We start from the raw sequence: 21,475 nt of genomic DNA, 5'->3' as shown, positions 1-21,475 counted from the left end.
AGACAGGAATGTTGGGAGCTAAACCAGCAAATATTTCCATGGATCACAAAGTTCATTTATTGGATGAGGGGTCAAAACTTGTTGATAGCAGGAGCTATCGCTCACTGGTAGGGAAGTTATTATATGTAACAGTGACTAGACCTGATATTGCTCTGGCTATAAGCAAGGTTAGCCAATTCATGGACAAACCGACTGGGGTACACTGGAATGCTACAATGATGATACTCAGGTACTTAAAAGCTTCTCTTGGAAAAGGATTATTATTCAAGAAAGGGGGTACCCTAGAAGTAGTTGCTTACTCTGATGCTGATTATGCTCGGTCTATAGAGGATAGGAAATCTACCACAGGATTCTGTGTATTTGTGGGAGGTAACCTAATTTCTTGGAGAAGCAAGAAGCAAACCGTGGTTGCTAGGTCGAGTGTCGAATCAAAATATAGGGCTATGGCCCAAACGGCAGTTGAATTAATGTGGGTTCGAACTGTGTTGACCGATCTTCAAGTGAAGGTTTCATCACCTATGGTGATGATGTGTGATAACAAGGCAGATACATATATAGCCAATAATCCGGTATTTCATGAGAAGACAAAACATATTGAAGTTGACTGTCACTATATAAGAGATATGGTTCAAGCTGGACATAATTCTACCAAGCATGTAATATCTGAGGATCAGGTTGCAGATATTTTTACAAAGCCTCTTGCTAGGCCCGGTTTCTCAAAATGTTGTGGCAAGCGAAGCATGATTGATATCTATGCTCCAGCTTGAGGAGGAGTGTTAAGATAAGTCGACCTCTCTAAAGTAAATTTTATTTATTCTTAAAGTTGTTTTTGGTATTTTATAAATAATGAGGGACTCTAATGTAAATTTGCTCTCTTGGCTAATCTCTATTTAAACTAAAGGAGATTAGACCTAAGGTAGTTTTCTAAGTTCTTTCTTTCTCTCTCTCTCTCATTTCTGAGTATTCTCTGAGTTTTTTCATCTACAGTTCTCATCTTAACTACAAAACTAAAAGTTTCATCATAATCTTGCCTATATTCTTGAGTAAAACCTCGTGCCACAAGTCTTGCTTTATATCTCTCAATACATCCACCAAGTTTATACTTAATCTTATAAACCCATTTGCATCCAACAACATTTTTCTTCTCAAGTCTAGGAACAATTTCCCAGGTTTGGTATTCATATAAAGCTTCTATCTCCTCATTCGTAGCATCTATCTATTTATGTGATTTAATGACTTGATAGAAGTTGACGGGTTCATCATGCTTCTCAACTTATGACATGAACAACTGAAAATCCATGGAAAAATTATCATAGATAACCCATCTTTAAATAAGATGATGTATCCTTTTCGATCTTCTTAATAGAGTTTGAATGATACTTTGTGCGACAGAGTCTGTGACATGATCTATTTCTCTTCGAACCAAGGTTTTAAAACCCGTGACTCGGAACTCGACTCGTTCTTTATTGACTCGTGACTCGGCGGGTCAACTCGGTGACTCGGACCGGGTTTTGTTAACTTTTGATTTTAAAAGAAAAACAATATATAATTTGTCTGAAACCATGTTTTTGAGTAAACAGTCTCCAAATGTCTGTAAGAATATAAAAACAACTGCAAAGAGCTATAGAGGTTTGCTTGAATAATTGAATTTGATATCTATACAAGCACTTTGACAGTCAATTTGTCATGTGCCACAGAAATCTGGGAGTTTAAAGATTAAAAGTTTATTAGATGTAGAACAGTTGGTCACGACAAGCAAAAAATCATTAATTTTGCTAGTTTAAGTCCCGACTCCCAAACCATTTCATCAGCTTGCAGAAAGTACTACTCTTTTAGCCTTACTCAAGACCTGGTTCTCCATTTCAACAGTTTATCTGATTTTTCATATCAATCCCAATTTTGAGGTAAACAAGGTCTGAAACTGCAAAATAGACCATTTTTTATTTGACAAAAGCAAATGCATACAAAAATCTCCTGGTTTTGCCAATAGAGTAAGTTTTTCAATGTATGTTTTTACACAGTCAATTGTACATACAATCTATTAGAACACAATTTTTTTTTTCAAATAGTTTGTCAACATGTAAGCAAGTTTCTCAAGGTCTTCACAAATCAATGGCCTACAATATGCCAAAATTTCATGACTCAAAAAAACATATTTTTACATAAAAAAATATGATAAAGGTGTGATTCCTAGCAAATAAACCATGTTGAACACATATATGAGGTCAGATTGCTTAGATACAACTTGCACCTGTGATTTTTCAACTAGATTGTACAGACAGTAAACAGTAGACTGCATATATGTATATATATCATTACCATTTGAAACTCAAAAAACAAATTTCAAACATCCCAGAACTCGCCCGAGTCAGGCCGAGTCAGGCCGAGTCAGGCCGAGTCAAGCCCGAGTCAAGCCCGAGTTTTGGCAAACCGAGTTTGCCTTGCCGAGTTGACTCGCTGGAGGGCCGAGCCGAGCCGAGTCAACGAGTTGACTCGGCGAGTTTTAAAACACTGCTTCGAACATAAACTTGACCAAAGAATCTCTGAAATTCTCTAGGTCTTTTATTTTTCGAAGTATTTGGAGATTCAAGATTCTGATTATTTGAGCTCAATTCTTCACCAAAAAAACTGACAAGAGCCCTTTTTTCCTGCAAACAATTCAGTACTCATCCAGGGATCATAAACTTCAACATTTTGAGGTGAGTCCTGCTCTTGAGACAATGATGTGCTCTCAAAATTCTGTTAATCAAAAACAACATTTCTGAAAATCTTGATACGTTTAGTTACAGGATCATAACATCTATATCCTTTATAATCATCCGCATATCTAACAAACCTACACTTCACAGCTTTATCCTGAAATTTATTTCTTACAGACTTGTCAATATGAACATAGCAAAAACAACAAAAGTTACGCAAGTCATTATAATCAGGATGTTTTCTAAAGAGAAAAATTATGAAGACTTGTTCTCAAGAATTCCCATGGGCAGGTAGTTAATCACATGAACTACGGTGTGAAAAGCTTTTGTCCAAAGATTTATAGGAACATTACTATCATGAAGCATGCTCATAGCACTCTCAACAATATGACGGTATTTCCGTTCAGCCACTCTATTTTGTTGAGGGGCATGCGGACAAGACACTCGTCTACTTATCCCATTATTTTGAAGAAAGTTAATGAAGTCATTTGAAGAATATTCACCTCCACCATCACGGAGTTGACAACATCAAAAAATTTCTCAAAACACATTTTGAAATGAGTGATTTGGGTTTCTTAAAAATTTTCCTTGGTATAGAAGTTGCTTATTCTTCTAGAGGCTATTTGTTAACTCAGTCTAAATTTGCCCTGGATATTGTTGACAGGTCCGGTATCTCAGATGAAAAACAGGTTGACACTTCTGAAGTGGTGAACATCAAAATGAAGATTGATGAGGGAGAGCCACTTGAAAATCCTATACCTTACTGACAACTTGTCGGGGTACTATCTTATCTCTTTATTACAAGACCCAACATTGTGCATGTTGTCCACACAATAAGTCAATTTCAGCATGCTCTTACCAGTGTTCATATGGGAGTTGTTTTACGCATCATTCGATACATTAAAAACTTCATTTTTAGGACTTTTTTTGTCTGCTTCTTCCTCCTTAGAATTAATTACGTATATTGATGCAAATTGGAGAGGTGGTCCCAATGATCGACACTCAACTACTAGCTTTTGTATGTTTTTAGGAGAATCATTGATTTCATGGAAGAGCAAGAAGCAACAAAAAAGACTCTCTCGTCAATTGAAGTTGAATACAAGGCAATGGCTACAACCACTATGGAGGTAGTTTGGCTAAGGCGTTTGCTTCATGACATGGGTGTTGAAAGCACAAGAACAACAAAACTATGCTACGACAACAAAAGTTCTATTTATATTGCCAGCAACCGGATATTCCACGAACGCACCAAGCATATTGAGATGGATTGTCACTACATACGAGAGGAATTTTTACATGGCACCATTGATCTTTCCTACGTTTTCTCAAAATATCAATTGGCAGATTTCTTTACCAAGCCTCTCGCTGCTCCTCGATTTCACTTTCTCTTAAACAAACTTTCGGTTATCCAACCGTAAGTTTGAGGAGTGTTAGAATATGTAATCTCATATGTAATCTTTTTTTGTCTTTTAGTCTAGTTATGTATTCTAGTTAGGTTAGGTTAGACATTATTTTTTTGTTTTGGACCTTTTTAGACATTACTGCTTTTTGACCAAAGTCAAAAAGCATTGTACTAAGAGAGTCGTTGGACTCCCAACAGCTCTATTTGGAGCCGTTGGGAGCCCAACGACTCCCTCTAAAATCTCCTTTTGTGTAGTATAAATATGGGGTTTGTTCCCCTTTGTAAAGCATGAATTTTGAAGGGTGTTTTCCCATTTGAATAAAAAGGCTATTTTTCTATTTTGCTTTGCATACCCTTCTTCGGGTATATTATATGAACCTTAGTGGTTCTTGTGGATATTGTTTATGAACCATTCGTGGTTCTTATGAGAGGTCTTCTGTGTGTATGATTTGAAGATTCGATCATTGATCTCATCTTCTTACACATGTGTGCATGTTTAATTCAGCCAAGCTTTGGCATGAACTTTTCAGGACCAGGCATCACTGACCTAAAAAACAAAACATGAAAAGGAAAAAGGGAAAAGAGGTTTAAACCTAATCCCTTTGATCTGACTGTCAAATCACACTGCAAGCTTGAAGCGGAACTCTATCACTTTTAAACTCCAAGTTTAGTGCTGCAGTCCATTGGTGCAGAGTCTACAGACTCACTTACATTCCACTAAAAATGAACCCCCATTAAAGAGGTTGCTTGTAAGATGCAGACAAACCACATAAAACTAAACAATGTGATTGACAAAATGTTAAAAATAAATGTATATATATATTTATATGTAATATGACTAGAGTGTATGCTTCTTGCATGGATTCCACTTGAATAAAACAATATTTTTTATACTTGTGAGTGTTCTTTGTGTGCCCAATGAGTGGGTTTTGTGTGTGAGCCTATTTATGGTTCTTTGGGAGTTCATCTTGGTGTTTTGGTAGACCTTGTAGCTCTTTTGTATATCCACTTTGGTGACTTGGAGGTTCGCATTTTCTTACATGGTATCAGAGCTTGGTAATGGAGCTTAAATTGTTTTTGATGCATTGGGAAGTGTGCCACTCCAAATTTGAAAGTGATGAAGTTCTACTGCAATTTTATGTGTAGTATGATCGTGACTGTTTTCAAGAAATAGGTTGGTGGTACTTTCGTGGAAAAGAAGTATTTGTGCTCTTGATTAGTGGTGTTTGCATGGTAGTGGAGTTCTCGTAATTTTTACCCTTGCGCTTTTTCTCTCCTCTATACTTTCTCTCCTTCTCTCTAGTTTTTTTTTATCTTTACCATTATAAAATGGATGACAACGAAAACTCATCAAGCTCAATGATTCAAACTATGTAACATGGGCTTTAATTATGAAGTACCTCATATGGGAAAAAGGGTTGTGAAGATTAGTGGATGAGACCGATCCAGAACCCAAACTAATCTTTACCAAAGTAGAAGGTGAGAAAGAAGTACCTCTTAGGGAGGTTGAGAAAAATAAGACAATAACCACTTAGAAGAAGTGGAAGGAACGGAGGACATACCAAGATTATGTCTTGGCTCATTAGTAGCGTTGACATTAAGAAGTGTTCAAGTCTTGCTAAATTCGAACATGCGAATAATGCATGTGATTATCTTAAGAGAATGTATTCTATTAAGAATATTGCACATGTGTGCAACTTGCAAGATAAAATACGAAATATGGTTCAAAAAGACAAATGCATTAGAGAATACTACGAACTTTGGGAGGAGCTGGCTCTTCTTGAACCAAAGTGGCATTGTGCGGAAGACAGAACTCCGCCAAAATCAAATAGACGTACAACACTTTTACCAATTTATTAATGGGTTGAGATCAGAAATTGAATTCACCAAATTCGCACTCCTTCATCAAGGGGAGTCCCTTCAATAGAAGACACTATAGAAGAATTAAGAATGGAGAAGAATAGGCTTAAAAAATGTATGACTCGGTTCTAGCCATATCTAGACCAGGAAACTATGTTTGTACCTACAAACCACTACACTATGGAAGGCCAAATGATGAGAAGCAAGGCAATGAGTATGAAAGAAATAAAGTTATTTGTTATTATTGTCGTGAACTGGGACATGTGAAAACATATTGCCCTAAATTGAAGAAACTATATGAGAAGAAGGTTGCCTCTGATGGACATTCACAAAAGTCAAGTGATCCATCTATTGGAAACATGTCATTGAAACAATTAGTTGAGGCTCTTCAACATCTACTCAAAGAAACATCCTCATCCACTGGAGTTGTAGTCTCTTCCTTCAGTTTCTCTGATCCTAGTAAATCTCTTTGGCTTCTCGACTCAGGTGTCTCTTTTCATATGACACCAAATGGTGAAATATTATCTAAATATCATAACTCAAGTGGGTAAAATGTTTTCACTATTGATGAAACATCTCTTGAGATAAAAGAAATAGGAAATTTTGAAAACATTTCTCAAAAATCCAAAAAGATTTTGTATTCCAAAAATTAGATATATTTCTTAATTGAACTTAAACTTTTTATTTGTTTCTCAATTATCTAACCATGGATGTAATGTTTCCTTCTCCTCTCGTGGTTGTCGAGTGTAGGATCGCCAGTCAGGAATGTTGATTGGGAAGGTTATAGAGAAAGAGGCTTGTACTGCATGAATTTTTTGAAAATACCCAAGAATACATTTTGTTGTAATGTTCAGAAATTGAATTTGGATCGATAGCATAAGAGACTTGGTCATCCTAATATATCCAAGATTCAGTTTTTTCTAAAGATGAAATTTTTTTGTAATTTTGAAAATTTTAGATGTAAAAATTGTATTCTTGGTAAAATGAAGAGATTATCATTTCAAGAAAGAACCTTTGTTTCTTCTCGACCACTTGAGTTAATACATTTGGATGTATGGGGACTGTAGAAGATGCATCGAACCCTAGATAGAGAGAGAGAAGAGAGAGAGAGAGACGGTTGCACAGGAAGAGAGGACTCGATACTTGTTATTAGGGTCTCTCTCTATGTTAAATAGAGAGAGGCTTAAAGAAAAAATTACAGCCAAGTCCATAATAAAGGCAAAATTACAAATAGCATTAAATATAAAAGAACGTCACTTAAAACCACCTGTCTTCAACACTCCCCCTCAAGCTAGAGCATAGATATCAATCATGCTCAGCTTGTCACAACATTTTGAGAAATTTGGTCTAGCAAAAGGTTTTATAAACATATCTGCAACTTGGTCTTCCGACTTTAGATATCTAGTAGTGATATGACCAGCTTGAACCATATCCCTTACATAGTGGCAATCAACCTCAATGTGCTTTGTTCTCTCATGAAATACAGGATTGTTCGCTATATATGTTGTAGCTTTGTTATCGCACATCATGGTCATGGGAGAAGAAACCTTCACCTGAAGATCATGAAGAACAGTACGAACCCACATCAATTCAGCAGCTGTTTGGGTCATAGCCCGATATTCTGATTCTGCACTTGACCTAGAAACCACATTTTGTTTCTTACTTCTCCAAGAGATCAAGTTGTCTCCCAGAAACACACAGAATCCTGTGGTAGATTTTCTATCCACTACAGATCCTGCATAGTCAGCATCAGAATAGGCCACTATCTTCAGAGTTCCACCTTTCCTGAACAATAACCCCTTTCCAGGTGAAGATTTTAGATATCTGAGAATCATAATAGCTGCATTCCAGTGTACCTCAGTTGGCTTGTCCATAAACTGGCTAACTTTGCTTACTGCTAAAGCAATATCCGGCCTGAAACAGTTACATACAGTAGCTTCCCTACTAGGGAGTGATAGCTTTTGCTATCAACCAGTTTTGACCCTTCTTCAAACAACTGAACTTTATGGTCCATGGGAATATTTGTTGGTTTGGCTCCCAACATTCCTGTTTCCTTTAATAAGTCAAGAACATACTTCCGTTGAGACAAAACCATCCCTTAACGGCTCTTGGCAACTTCTATACCTAGAAAATACCTGAGTGAACCAAGGTCTTTTGTAACAAAGTGTTTTTGAAGATGAACCTTTGTGGCTTCAATAGCTTTCACATCATCTCCTGTAAGAATGATGTCATCCACATATACCACCATAACAACTATGCCAAAGCTAGTTTTCTTTATAAATAGTGTATGATCTGTTGCTGACCTATTAAAGCCAAAGCGTGACATCACTTCAAACAAGTTTTGAAACCATGCACGAGGACTTTGTTTCAAGCCATAAATCGCCTTTTCAATCTACACACCTTCTGACACTCCCCCTCAACCGCGAATCCTGGAGGTTGTTGCATGTAAACGGTCTCAGATAAATCCTCATATAGAAATGCATTTTTCACATCTAATTGGTACAAGTTCCAACCATGTTGAACAACTACTGAGAGAACAAGACGAATGGTACCCATCCGTGCAACAGGAGAAAAAGTTTCAAAGAAATAAATACCATATGTCTGAGTATACCCTTTTACAACTAATCTGACCTTGTACCTTTCAATAGAACCATCAAATTTGTACTTTTGGCATCTGCTGGGGAATCAACTAGATCCCATGTATGCTGAGATATTAAAGCATCCATTTCTTCTTGCATAGCCAGCTTCCAGCGAGTATCAAGCTCTGCCTGCTGATAGTTCAGAGGAATAGTTTCAGCAGATAAGGCTGAAATAAAAGATTCCATCTGATTTTCAATTCTGGCATTAGAGACAAAATGAGATATGGGATATAAGGTACATTGTCGTGTCCCCTTTCGTAGAGCAATAGGCCTGTTATCAGCATCATGAAGATCACTATTGTCAGTAGAACTTACCTCAGGGGAAGAAGAAGATGAAGGCACTTGCGGAGGTGGATCTCTACGCACATATACCAATGGAGGATTATGAAATCTGGAAGAGGATGAAGGTTGGTTCGGGAATGAGGATACGGATTCCAAAGGAAAATGAGGTATAGGTAATGGACAAGACTCAACTGGATCAACCTGCAGCGGGGAACTGGTACTAGAGTAATATGGAGTGGATTCCAAGAAAGAGACATCTGCACTGACATACTCTCGGCGAGAAGTAGGATCATAACATCGATATCCCTTTTGATTTTTGGGATAACCTATAAATATGCATTTTGTAGCTTGAGCAGCTAATTTATCACGGTCAGGGCCAAGTTTGTGTACAAAACAAACACATCCAAATACTTTGGGCGAGAAGGAGAAGAGGGGGGTATTGGGTTTTAGGATATGAATTGGAATTTGATCACCCACAGAAGATGAAGGCATGCGGTTGATCAGATAGCGAGCAGTTGTAATCGCATCACCCCAGTATAACGCAGGAACATTGGATTGAATCATAATGGCCCTGGCAACATCAAGCAGGTGACGATGTTTTCGCTCAGCCACCCCATTTTGTTGAGATGAATAGGCACAGGAAGTTTGGGGTTGGATGCCATTATCTTGGTAAAATTGTAACAGAACTTTTGATTTAAACTCGAGAGCATTATCAACGCGAACAATCTTGACAATAGATTCAAACGGAGTTTTTATTTCAAGAATTAAAGATTGGAGAATACTTGGAACTTCAGATCGTTCCTTTATTAAAAACACCCATGACAACTTAGAGAAATCATCAACAATAACTAGATAATATCGACACTGAGTCCTAGTAGGAATCTTACTAGGACCCCATACATCTGCATGAAGAAGTTCAAAGACTTTATTACTAGACTGACTCTGACTCGAAGGGAATGAACTTCGATGATGCTTACCCAGCTGACATGCTTCACACTGAAATGATGTGGTGGAAGGAATCTAAGGAAAGACCGACCAAAGCTTTGACAATGAAGGATGACCAAGACGACGATGCCACTGAACAGGACTGAATGAATGTTCCATTGCAGCATGAACAGTACCCATTGGATGATGTAGGTAGTAAATTCCATTTTCTTCATAGCCTCCACCAATCTTCTTCCCCGTCAGCAAATCTTGAAAATGACAACCCATTGGATCAAATATTACTCTACAGTTTTGTTCTTTTATACGGCAACTAACAGAGAGTAAACTTTGAGGAAAGTTTGGAGCATGAAGAGCATTTTTCAACTGTAATGAGGAGGATATAGAAATATTTCCCTGACCAACAACCGGGGAGGAGCTCCCATCGGCTAATGAGACTCCAAGCTGAGCCTTAATATCCTTTAGATCTGAAAAAACACGTGAATTTCCACACAAATGTCTGGATGCACTAGAGTCAATAACCCACTTACTATCAGTCGGATAAAGATGATTTCCGGTTGAATAGGCAACACCAGCTACAGGAGGGGTAGAACTCAAAGGTCGAAGAGCTATCAGCTCATCATATTCCGCACGACTAAGGGTGATACTACTTTCATGTGCAGAGATATTTTCCTGTGCCTCGAGAGTAGTAACATTTGCTTTAGGAGCATATGACTTTGATGAAGAGGGGGTTGGCCGGCCATGCTTATCCCAGCAACGATCTTCTAAATATCCAGATTTTCCACAAAATGTACATTGAAGTTTTCCTCTGCCTCCCACACCTCGTCCTCTGATGTTACGAAAATTTCCACGCCCATAACCAGATGAGACAACTAAAGCAGATGACTGAGTCACAGGCTGAGAATGTGGAAGAGAGATCGCAAGTCTACTCAGACGATTATATGTCTCAGCAAGAGTAGGTACATTTGAACCAGTCAACATTTGGACTTTTGCAACAGAGAATTCTAAAGATAAACCTGTAAGAAACCGAGCAACCATAGTTTGTTCTTGATGATCCTTTTGTTTCGAACAACAGAGAGGTCTGTGAGCATTAAGTCTTTCAAAGGCAGCTTTTACGGAGGCATAGTACTGGGCCAAGGTTTGATCTCCCTGCTGTAAATTATATATTTTCTGTTCAACTTGCAGGATACGACTCACATTAGTCTCTTGTGAATACGTATCTCGAAGATTGTCCCACATCTGTCTGGCTGTATTATAGTAAATTAAACCATCTGCAATATGAGGTTCGGCACTATTCATAATCCATGACATAACTATATCATTATCTTCATTCCAGGTAACATATTTTCTCACCTTTTCAGTGGGTTCGTCTTCCAACAAGACATGTTTTCTACGATGTCCAGATACCGACATCATAAATGTTCTGGACCACCTAGCATAGTTAGTTTCATTCAACCTTACAGACGAGCCGTACGAAAATGGATTGGCAAAAGCTTTATATTCTCCAATATTTTCCAATTTTGAATCACCTTTCGAAGTTTCAGCCATACTTCTGGTTCAGCAAAAAAAAACTAGACAGACTCCAATCAACTCAGGGAAACACGTGTGTACCACCCACACATCAACCGATATGACAATCAGCAACTGTTCACATAAAAAAAAACTCACTACAGTAAGGGACAGCAGCCCACAACCATAAAACAAATTTCAGCACGTCAGTAAATCACGACCAACATAACTCTGCATACGCAGAACCTGGTTCATAACATGGGCTACTCCTCGGACATATACAGCTCGACAATCAGTCATTTTTCAATCACAAGCAACACCACTACTTGTTTGATTGTTGTTTCTTCAAAAACTAGGAAGTCGCAACATGAACTCACGATAAAAAAAAACTCAGGGTCCAAATATCAGGGTATCATGGCTGAAATCAAAACATTGATAGATTAACACATTCACGGCTGAAATATCAGGATAGAAGCACTGATATCTTTCACACATTCACGGCAGATCAGAAAGCAAATAGATTAACACACAGGAGCTAACGTGGTTCAGTGCAAACTGTACCCATGTCCACGATATCAAGGTCTCACGCCATGAAATCACGAAAGAACAGGACCCAAACATATGCAGAATCACCAATAGCAACCGCAGACTCACCAGGGAATGAAATAACCAACATTCGTCAACACTTACCGACAGCAGAGTCAACCTGGAATGAAATAAGACTCGGCAACAAAGAACCACGACAGGAACTCACAGCGAAGAAGAAACTCGACAACAGGTAGTCACGAAACAAAAAAAAAAACTGAGAAGCTACCAAACCCACAACAAGCATCCACGACCAGCAGCACGCCCAGATCTTTCATCAGATCTTAAAAAAAAAATTTAATCGCTGACCTGATTGGAGAAATAGTTTCATTAGATAGAAGTTTGATCACGATCGAGAAAACTTCCACGATCGACTGTGCTTTGATCACACTCGATCATGCTCCCACGATCACGATCGGCTATCGATCACGCTCCCACGATCGGCTACGCTCTGATACCATGTAGAAGATGCACCGAACCCTAGATAGAGAGAGAGAAGAGAGAGAGAGAGACGACTGCACAGGAAGAGAGGACTCGATACTTGTTATTAGGGTCTCTCTCTATGTTAAATAGAGAGAGGCTTAAAGAAAAAATTACAGCCAAGTCCATAATAAAGGCAAAATTACAAATAGCATTAAATATAAAAGAACGTCACTTAAAACCACCTGTCTTCAACAGGGACCAACACCTGTTATATCAAAGGGTGGTTTTATGTATTATGTAATCTTTGTAGATGATTTTATGAGACACACTTCAATTTATTTCCTTAAACAAAAATCTAAAGTTTTTTTTACATTTTCAAATATTTCACAATTTAGTCAAAAACCAATTCAAGAATGATATTTCCATCTTTTGCACTGATTTACGGAGAGAGTTTTTATCAAAAGAATTTAAAGATTACTTAGACCTATATGGTATCACACATCAAAAATCTTGTCCTTATACCCCTTAACAAAATGGTTTAGCTGAAAGGAAACAGTCATATTATAGAAACAACAAGAAGTTTACTTATTACAAACCAAGTACCTAATATTTTTTTGGTTGAAGCCACATTAACTGCAATTTATCTTATTAACAGAATAGCATCTTCTTCTTTGAAAAATGTATCTCCTATTAAAAAACTTTTTAAACAAGTCCTAGATTACTCTAGATTGAGAGTTTTTAGATGTAAGTGTTTTGTTTTTACTGACAAAAACGACAAACTCTCTCACTATGTTATTTCTTGTGTCTTTTTAGGATATGCAAATAATAAAAAAGGCTACAAATGTTTTGATTTTAAAACTAAGAAGCTATATGTTTTAAGGAATGTATCCTTTTTAGAAAAAGAAAGTTTTTTTGAAATTGAGAAAACTAAGGAAATAAATGAGTATTCTTTTATGTTGGATTTAATTCCAAAGATTGGTGATTGTGATATTGATGAAGATCAAGAAGTTAAAAGCGATGTGATGAGTAAAGAACAATCTCATAAGGATCAGGAGTGCACCTAATATTCTAGGCATGGTAATTCTGAACATCCATGTGCTCTTGAAAAATATACCAATGATGAAAAGCATATAGAAATACAAACCAAAAGGTCATCTAGCGTATAAAAAACCTTGAAAAAAGTGTGTCCTATGAGTCATTTTCACAAGTATCAAGCCTGCATTACATTAATACATTCCTATATACAATCTTTCAACTATGTTGAAGCAAAAGAACATTCTGAGTGGATAGAAGCTATGAGAGTAGAATTAGATGTCGTATAAAAGGTGAATACTTGGATTGTCCAAGACATTTCTCTAGAAAAGAAACCTATAGGTTGTTGATGGGTATATAAGGTTAAAATCAAGAGTAATGAAACTCTTGAAAGGTACAAAGTCAAATTAGTTGCTAAGGGATATTCCTAAAAGTATGGAATAGATTATAAGAAAACCTTTGCTCCAGTTGCTAGAATGACAACAGTTAGGACCTTAGTAGCCCTTGCCTCGGTAAAAAAATGACTTATACACCAAATGGATGTTAAAAATGTGTTTCTCAATGGTAAATTGATTGAAGAAGTCGATATGGAGGCACCGCCTGGTATAGTTATTCCTAAAGGAAAGGCTCTTCATTTAGATAAGGATCTGTATGGCCTTAAACAAGCTCCAAAGGCTTTATATGATACGTTTAGTCAAGTTATACTTGATGTTGGATTTCAATCTTACTTAACTGACACAGTTTTGTTTGTTAAGATTTCTGATGCAGGTATTATTATTATTATTTTTTATATGGACGATATGATCATCATGGGAGGTGACAAACACAGAGTTGAAAACATTAAAAGACTTCTCAAAACACATTTTGAAATGACTGATTTAGGGTTTTTAAAGTATTTTTTTGGTATAAAGTTGTTTATTTCTCTAGAGGTTATTTACTAACTTAATTTAAATTTGCTTTATACATTATTGCCAGGTTAGGTATTTCAGATGATACGAAGGTTGACACTCTTGAAGTTGTAAATGTCAAAATGAAGATTGATTATGGGGAACCACTAGAAAATCAAACACCATACAGACAACTTGTCGGGGCTCTATTATATCTCCCAATTACGAGACCTGACATTGCGCATGCGATTCATACGCATGCTCTCACCAATGTTCATATGAGAGTTGTTTTGCGTATTATTAGATATATCAAAAATTCTATTTTTTCTGCTTATTCCTCCTTAGATTTAATTGCTTATACGGATGCTGACTAGAGGGGCGATCTAAATAACCGATACTCAACCACTGGTTTTTGTGTGTTTTGAGATGAATCGTTGATTTCATAAAGGTATAAAAAGCATCATAAAGTTTTTCTCTCTTCAACTGAAGCAGAATACTGAGTCATGGCTACAATTACTATGGAGGTGGTCTGGTTAAGGAAACTGATGGCCGACATGGGCATTCAGAGTAAAAGAGCATCACGATTGTGCTCTGACAACAAAAGTTTTATCTATATTGCGAGCAACTGAACCTTCCACGAAAGAACTAAACACATTAGATGAACTGTCACTATGTTCGAGAGGAATTTCTACACGGCACTATTGATCTTCCCTACGTTACTTCAGAATACCAACTGGCGGATATCCTCACCAAACCTCTCGTTGCTCCTAAATTTCACTTTCTCTTAGACAAACTTTCAGTTATCCAACCGTAAGTTTGAGAGGGAGCGTTAAAAATAAATGTATATATATATATATATAAGATTTTTGGTTTTGAACTAGTCAACATTACGAGTCCTCTCTTCATTGTGTATAAATATGGGGCAAAGCCCCTCTTCAATGTATGCTTCTTGTATAGATTCCACTTGAATAAAACAATATTTTTTATACTTGTGAGTGTTCTTTGTATGCCCATTGAGTCGGTTTTGTGTGTGAGTCTATTTATGGTCCTTTGTGAGTTCATCTTGGTGTTTTCGTGGACCTTAATGTAGCTCTTTTGTGTATCTACTTTGGTGATTTGGAGGTTCTCATTTTCTTACACAAACTATGCATGATGAAACCACATAAAAATAAACAGTGAGATAGACAAACTATGCATAGGCAGTGCATAAACTCTGGTTAAAAGAGGCACTAATTACAAAAATATCATCACCTATCGAGGCCCAAGGTATTTACTGAAGCATTACAAACTAATAAAGCATTTTACTCAGGCTTCACTCATGGATACCCAATGAAATAATAATTGGCATACCTTGTACTGGGAAAGCAGGCTCTGCACACGTAAACAAAGACCAACCTCCATACTCGTGCTACAATGCATGACAGTGGGAATGAATGTGACCTAGGCAAGGGGCAAGTACTAAACATCAGATATATAAAGAACCGATTTGAATAGTATGTGAATCAAATACACCAATGCAAAATTGAGCCATGCAGTTAACTAACATGACCTTGTGCACCATTCACTTCATATGCATCTTCAGATATCACCTCCAATTCTTCAAAAGAGTAAAGATGTTCGGGATCTTCGATATCTCAAACATGATTTGTCATTGTTAAAAAAATGAAACGGTTACATTGTTCTGTATGAAAAATGTAAAACAGGGGATTCATTATTAATTCTCTTTTACCCTACGAAGATTATACATGTCAATGTATAAGCATAAACATGACCAGAATATATACAGAGAGAGAGAGAGACTGTTTGTGTGTGTGTGCTATCACTGGTAGCCTGCTGGAATTAACAAAGAGATGACACCCTCGTGTCCTAGCATCTTCAATTTCACACATTTCCTATCTTATGCACAAAGTTTAGCAGTATTGATCCTAAAACAAGGTCTTGATAGGTAGAAAGCAGCCTAAGAGTTCATCTGTGTTGGGTCGATAGTGAGGCCAGATGCAATTATTTATTACCACAAGTGCTCTAAAACCCACATTCAAATGATCATGCTGTTCACTCCACAACCTAGTGTTCTTCATTGGAGCATGAAAGGCATTCTGCAGGTATGTTTGCTCATCTAAGAAGATGGTATTCATATAAATGGCCTTGCATGCCATTCACATTCCTGTGTGTACACCATAAGAAATCAAGGATTTACCAGCATCTAGAACCATCCATAAACCTTTGCTACTTACATATAGTGGCACAAATGAACAGCCGAATACTTTGCAATTAAAGTTGTTGTAATTATTTTATTAATAATGGTCAAAGACATCAATATAGTTCTGACAATTAGGGGCAGTTATAACGCCATTAAAGATCCATACATTAGAAGCGGACACTGATGTCACTAGCTTTTATGAAAGTAGCCTGCATGTGATGGAAATAGGCTCAGTTGCTCAACAAGATCTGGTGATAAGAATATGAAGATCCAATACCATAGAAAAAAACAAACATGTCATGTCACGGGAACCAAGTAGTGTGATCCTTCTTACAATAATCAAACTCACCCCTATTTTCCAGTGATGCCAAATTTACCATTTTCAATAGCTCTATCTTTGACATTCTTAATTCTTTCTATCAAGACACCATTTTATGTTTTAGAATCAAATGATAGTATAAATATGAGAAAGAGTCCACGAATCTTATAATGTTTTCAATCTGAACGGTGCTTGACACACATGGCACAGAATAGGACAATCATAATGTATAAAGCCTCTACTTCAGGACAAGGGCCATATCCTTCAAAACATTATATTTGACTGTGAGCCTGAGTATCGAGTAAACAACAATGAAAACGCATGGATGATCTACAAGTTCAGTACTCATACTGCTCGCGTTCATATGACATTTCAAGCCATCTTGTACTTGCTATTGTTGAAAGAAAAATATCATTAACTTCCAAAGTGAAATGCTCGCTTATCAATCAGAGTACGTTCAAGCATCGTAGATTGGCTCTAGGTTGATAAAAATCTGCATGATGTGGCTCTAAGTTGATATAGATCTAGGAGAAGGGGAATCACCTTAGTGGGGAAGTCCTCTTTGGCTTGCCTTTAGTTGGAATTACAATGGCTCTTGGCAACAAGGCTCTCGTGGGCCTAAAAGATGTACCACTTGGACCAATCTACCGTTATCAGATAAGGCCCTCCTGTGAGCTTCCTGGTTAAAGGAAGAAACAAGAAAGGGAGAAAAAAGGAAAAGCCAACGCTCTGCTACGCTGATTTCATAGTAAATAGAAGGAACCCAACAGAGGAAGTATGTAGAATGGGAAAACCTTATGCTTTTCAGTACGTTTCCTCTAGAAACAGCAAGAGAGAATACCTCCCTCTCCTCGATGGCCAAGTTGAAGCAACCTTTCAAACTGTGCATATCAAAACAAAGCATGAGTGTTGAACCGATAGAGGTAAGTGACTCAGCCTCTTTTAGGCATTCTAGCAAACACTTGGTGTGCAGAAGCAGTTTGCAGTTTGCAGTGTGCAAAACTACCCACCCAAAAGAAAAGGAGGACGAGGGGCGTCGGTTCATTGACACCCATCCATCGCTGGAGGGAGTACACACCCAGCGATTCTTCTTCCTTTGGCTCGGGCAGGAACCTTTTCCGGCTAGACGCATAGATTAGGAGAGAATGGCCGGAAAAGCGCGCCAGCGACTCTTTTATGGACAGAGAGAGAGAGAGTACCGGAAATTGGTAGCTGGAGACGGTTGTCGGAAGGACGGTCGTCGAAGAAGTCGTCTGGGGTGTGGAGAGGAGAGGGCGAGGGGATAGAGAAACGAGCGAGGATAAAGTCAGTTCAGGTGTATCGTCAGGGTGCCTTGGATGCCGTTCATTTATGGTGATGAACGGCGCCGAACTACCATGGTAGGATAAACTATGCTCCGCCTACACATGGGCACCACAAAAACTTTTAGGCTCTGTTTGGGAACCAACCATCGGAGCACCGTCGGAGAGTATTCGGAGAATCCCCAGCGTCAAACCCTATTTGGGCCATTGATGCCCTACATAAACGGCATCCAAAGCATCTCTAATGAACGGCTGACGGCAAAGACTGGAGGGCGTTTGATTGCACGGACATCAGTGTCTGTGGGCCGCTTCTATCCATGCCCCACTGCCCCCACACCCCTGACACAAACATCGGATGCACGAGACACCTAGAACACGGCATCCCACACGTTCAGTAGGACACCTTTTAGTGTCCCAGAGTGTTCTATCCCACCTCTTGGAGCAGGAATACCTGAGACAAAATAAAAAAAAAATGAGCGAAACACCTGAAACAAAAACTGGACTCTTCCACCTACAAGGGCTCTGCTCATTTGATAGGGTGACTTGGGAATGTCACCAAGTTGACAGGACATTACAACTTCGAAACCCACATGTGGCATCCTTTGCTTAAAGGTCGAAAGCTTGGTGTGCTCTCCGGTGAGGTGAGCAGGAGGGACCTCAGGGGTTTTACCAACAGAAGGCCAGTCAATGTGTGATGATGGGAGGTTTTCCCCTTGAATTATCTCAAAAAAGACATTGACTTATCCAATACACCACTGCACCTGGCCAACAATGTTCAGATGAGACTGATCTCCACAATTCTGACCATTCAATCAAACATAAGGGACTCGTGAATTAGGCATGCAAAAATTGGGTTCACCACAACTTATCTTAACTTTTCAAAACCCAACTAATCGGGCTAACAACTAAAATCTAAAACCGAGTTTTGGGTGTCATCCAAATGCACCGTTAGGTGCAACTAATACATCCAAGTTGAAAGATATGGTTGTCATTATTATTGTTTAAGCAGATGACTTTATATGTTAGTTACACTTGTCCATGTGTATGTTTGGGTTTATATTCTATACTAATCAAGGTAAAAAACTATTATGCTATGAATCATGCATTCAAGCTACATCAGCATAATCCGATCACATAAATACATTTGGCATAGTATATTTACTATGGATTGGACCTTAGATCGTGTTTTTTTATATAAATATGAACTTGTTTTAATCATGACATTTTAGTGCATTATAGGCCATTGGTTTTTTAAGCTCATGTTTTTTTTTGTTACATGTCACAATCACATGATTCAAAGCCCAATTCATGCTAACCAAACACCGTAGATCACATCCATATGGTCTGATCTACAAAACTATTAAAAAATATGAAATGTATGTGATTTCTACTCAATTGTTTTGTACCTTCATTATTATCATATATGTATATATATATAGTTATGTGTAAGTTCTAAGTCATCCCAAGCTCTTTTAAAAAATATATTTGCATGTATCTTTTACTTAATCTAAACTTTGTAGATGTGATTTTTATGATCTATTTTAATAGAAAACATGTATTAGTTTAAACATTTTTCATGTTTTTATGTGTTTTTAGCTCAATAAAATGATTAATTGTTCATATTGCACCAAAAATTTGATTAATTAAAAATCAATATGATCTAAAGCACAATTCTTAGTGAATAAATAGTGATACCCACAGTTCAACACATGCAAGCAGGTTTTTAGAGAGGCTTGAGACTTTCTGGGACATAAATGGTTTGAAACTGAGAGGGTGTTGTGTGTTCTCCCCCGAAGATGCACGGTTTTCTACAGTGCGTGTTCAGGGGTCCGAATGAGCGCCACATATATAAGCATGTGGGGCTCGTATCCCCGTGTGTGTCGACATCACTTAGCATCAGAGTCTGGTGCGGTTGCAAAGACTTAAGTACCCTCTATCCGTCATTCTCACCATGAAACGATGGTTCGAGAAAAGGATAAAAAATGTCCTCCATCCAGAAAAGGGAGTTTTGATCTTAACTCTTCAAAAAGTGCAAACGTTCCATTTTCGCCCTAAGCAATAAACTTCTATGTTGCCAACGGATCAGCCTTTGACGACGCATCATCTGTTGTAACAGGAGCTCCCTTTGACGACACACCCTTTACTGTCGTCGGAGCACCCTTTGCTGTCGTCTGCTGACATCAGAGCACCCTTTGCCATCATCCTGAGTCCAGATTCCCGCCTTGGTTTTTAGCTTGTGTTAGAACACATTGCCGCCTTCTCATTCATACCTTGTGTTACAAAACATTCCTGAGTTCATTCCTATCTAATGGAGATAACTATAAATCGATTGACTGGTTCGATCATTGGTGGTCATCATAGGGGCATTTGTCAGCCATCTCTTTTTACAGTCTTCTCTTCTTCTTTGTTTTCGTTAGGCAGTATGGAAAAAAGCAACGACACACAAATATTTAAAGAAGTGTCATTAAGGCGTCGTGAGTACCTTTCCATGTCATCATGCTATTGTTGAAGAATGTATGTCGTTGAGAGTGCCATTAAGGTATTATTTTGTTATTGTAGGTGGATGCATTTTCGACGGTTGGAAAATTAAAGATATTTGTAGAGTTGCGGGACCTAATGACACGAATGCTTGTTTACAGAAGTGAGAAAAGACCTCTACCCCATCCGATATCGTCCATTCACTCAGTATATGCAATGTAATGCAAATCGCGGTTGTAGTAACATAATACTGATTTGTGAGATATTGTATTATTTGTTAATATCGATTTGTAAGCTATTATGTTGAATTTCTGTATTGATTTGTAATATATTATGCGATATGTATATTGATTTGTAAGATATTATGTGTTTTGTAGTTTTGATTTGTAAGCCATTATGATGAATTGTCGTATCGATTTGTAATATATTATGTGATATGTATATGATTTGTAAGATATTATGTGTTTTCCAGTATCGATTTGTAAGATATTTGTAGTATGATTTAAAAATGTGTGCATGCGAAAATACATTGTTGCGCGCCCGTGGTGGCGATTTGCGTATTCAAATCGCTACTAATTTTAGCGATTTCTATTAAAATCGTTTCACAGCTTCATACATATAATTAAATCGCTCTCACGTGAATCTCTATCGTCAATACATATACGTTAAATCGTTTCTTTTATTGGTATGGTAAATAACAACTTGATGCATAGTATAAGAAAATACTATGATTCATTCAATTGTTTCTTTGACTTGCTTAACTAATCGGTGTCTGTTGTTATATGCCTCTTGAGTAAATCATAGTAAACATATGTGCTCGTTAACGCAAATTGATATCTTGCTTATGACAGTGGTGAGCTTATCATCTGGTTGCAGTGAAGATGATGTATCTCAATCAGTGAAAAGTTATGGAGAAG

The 21,475-nt window shown here is 37.6% G+C and overlaps 1 protein-coding gene across 1 annotated transcript in view; it reads right to left on the bottom strand.

Moving 5' to 3' along the window:
• LOC149831983 (Nuclear transport factor 2 (NTF2) family protein) overlaps window positions 1–18,163 on the bottom strand; it is a 50,592-nt gene extending 32,429 nt beyond the window's left edge. The window contains exons 1-4 of the mRNA XM_090014244.1: window positions 17,979–18,163; window positions 17,621–17,660; window positions 15,805–15,884; window positions 15,611–15,700 (exon numbers count right to left, since the gene is read on the bottom strand). Of these exons, the coding sequence (XP_089870370.1) occupies window positions 15,611–15,679 (69 nt within the window). The 5' untranslated portion in view covers window positions 15,680–15,700; window positions 15,805–15,884; window positions 17,621–17,660; window positions 17,979–18,163. The remainder of the gene's footprint in view (window positions 1–15,610; window positions 15,701–15,804; window positions 15,885–17,620; window positions 17,661–17,978) is intronic.
• Window positions 18,164–21,475: the final 3,312 nt, after the last annotated feature.

This window comes from Nuphar pumila, chromosome 7 (genome assembly GCF_984573655.1).
Source record: "Nuphar pumila chromosome 7, dmNupPumi1.hap1.1, whole genome shotgun sequence".
NCBI lineage: Eukaryota > Viridiplantae > Streptophyta > Magnoliopsida > Nymphaeales > Nymphaeaceae > Nuphar > Nuphar pumila.
The sequence above is the reverse complement of the archived record's forward strand: the minus strand, read 5'-3'. Positions and strand labels throughout refer to the sequence as shown.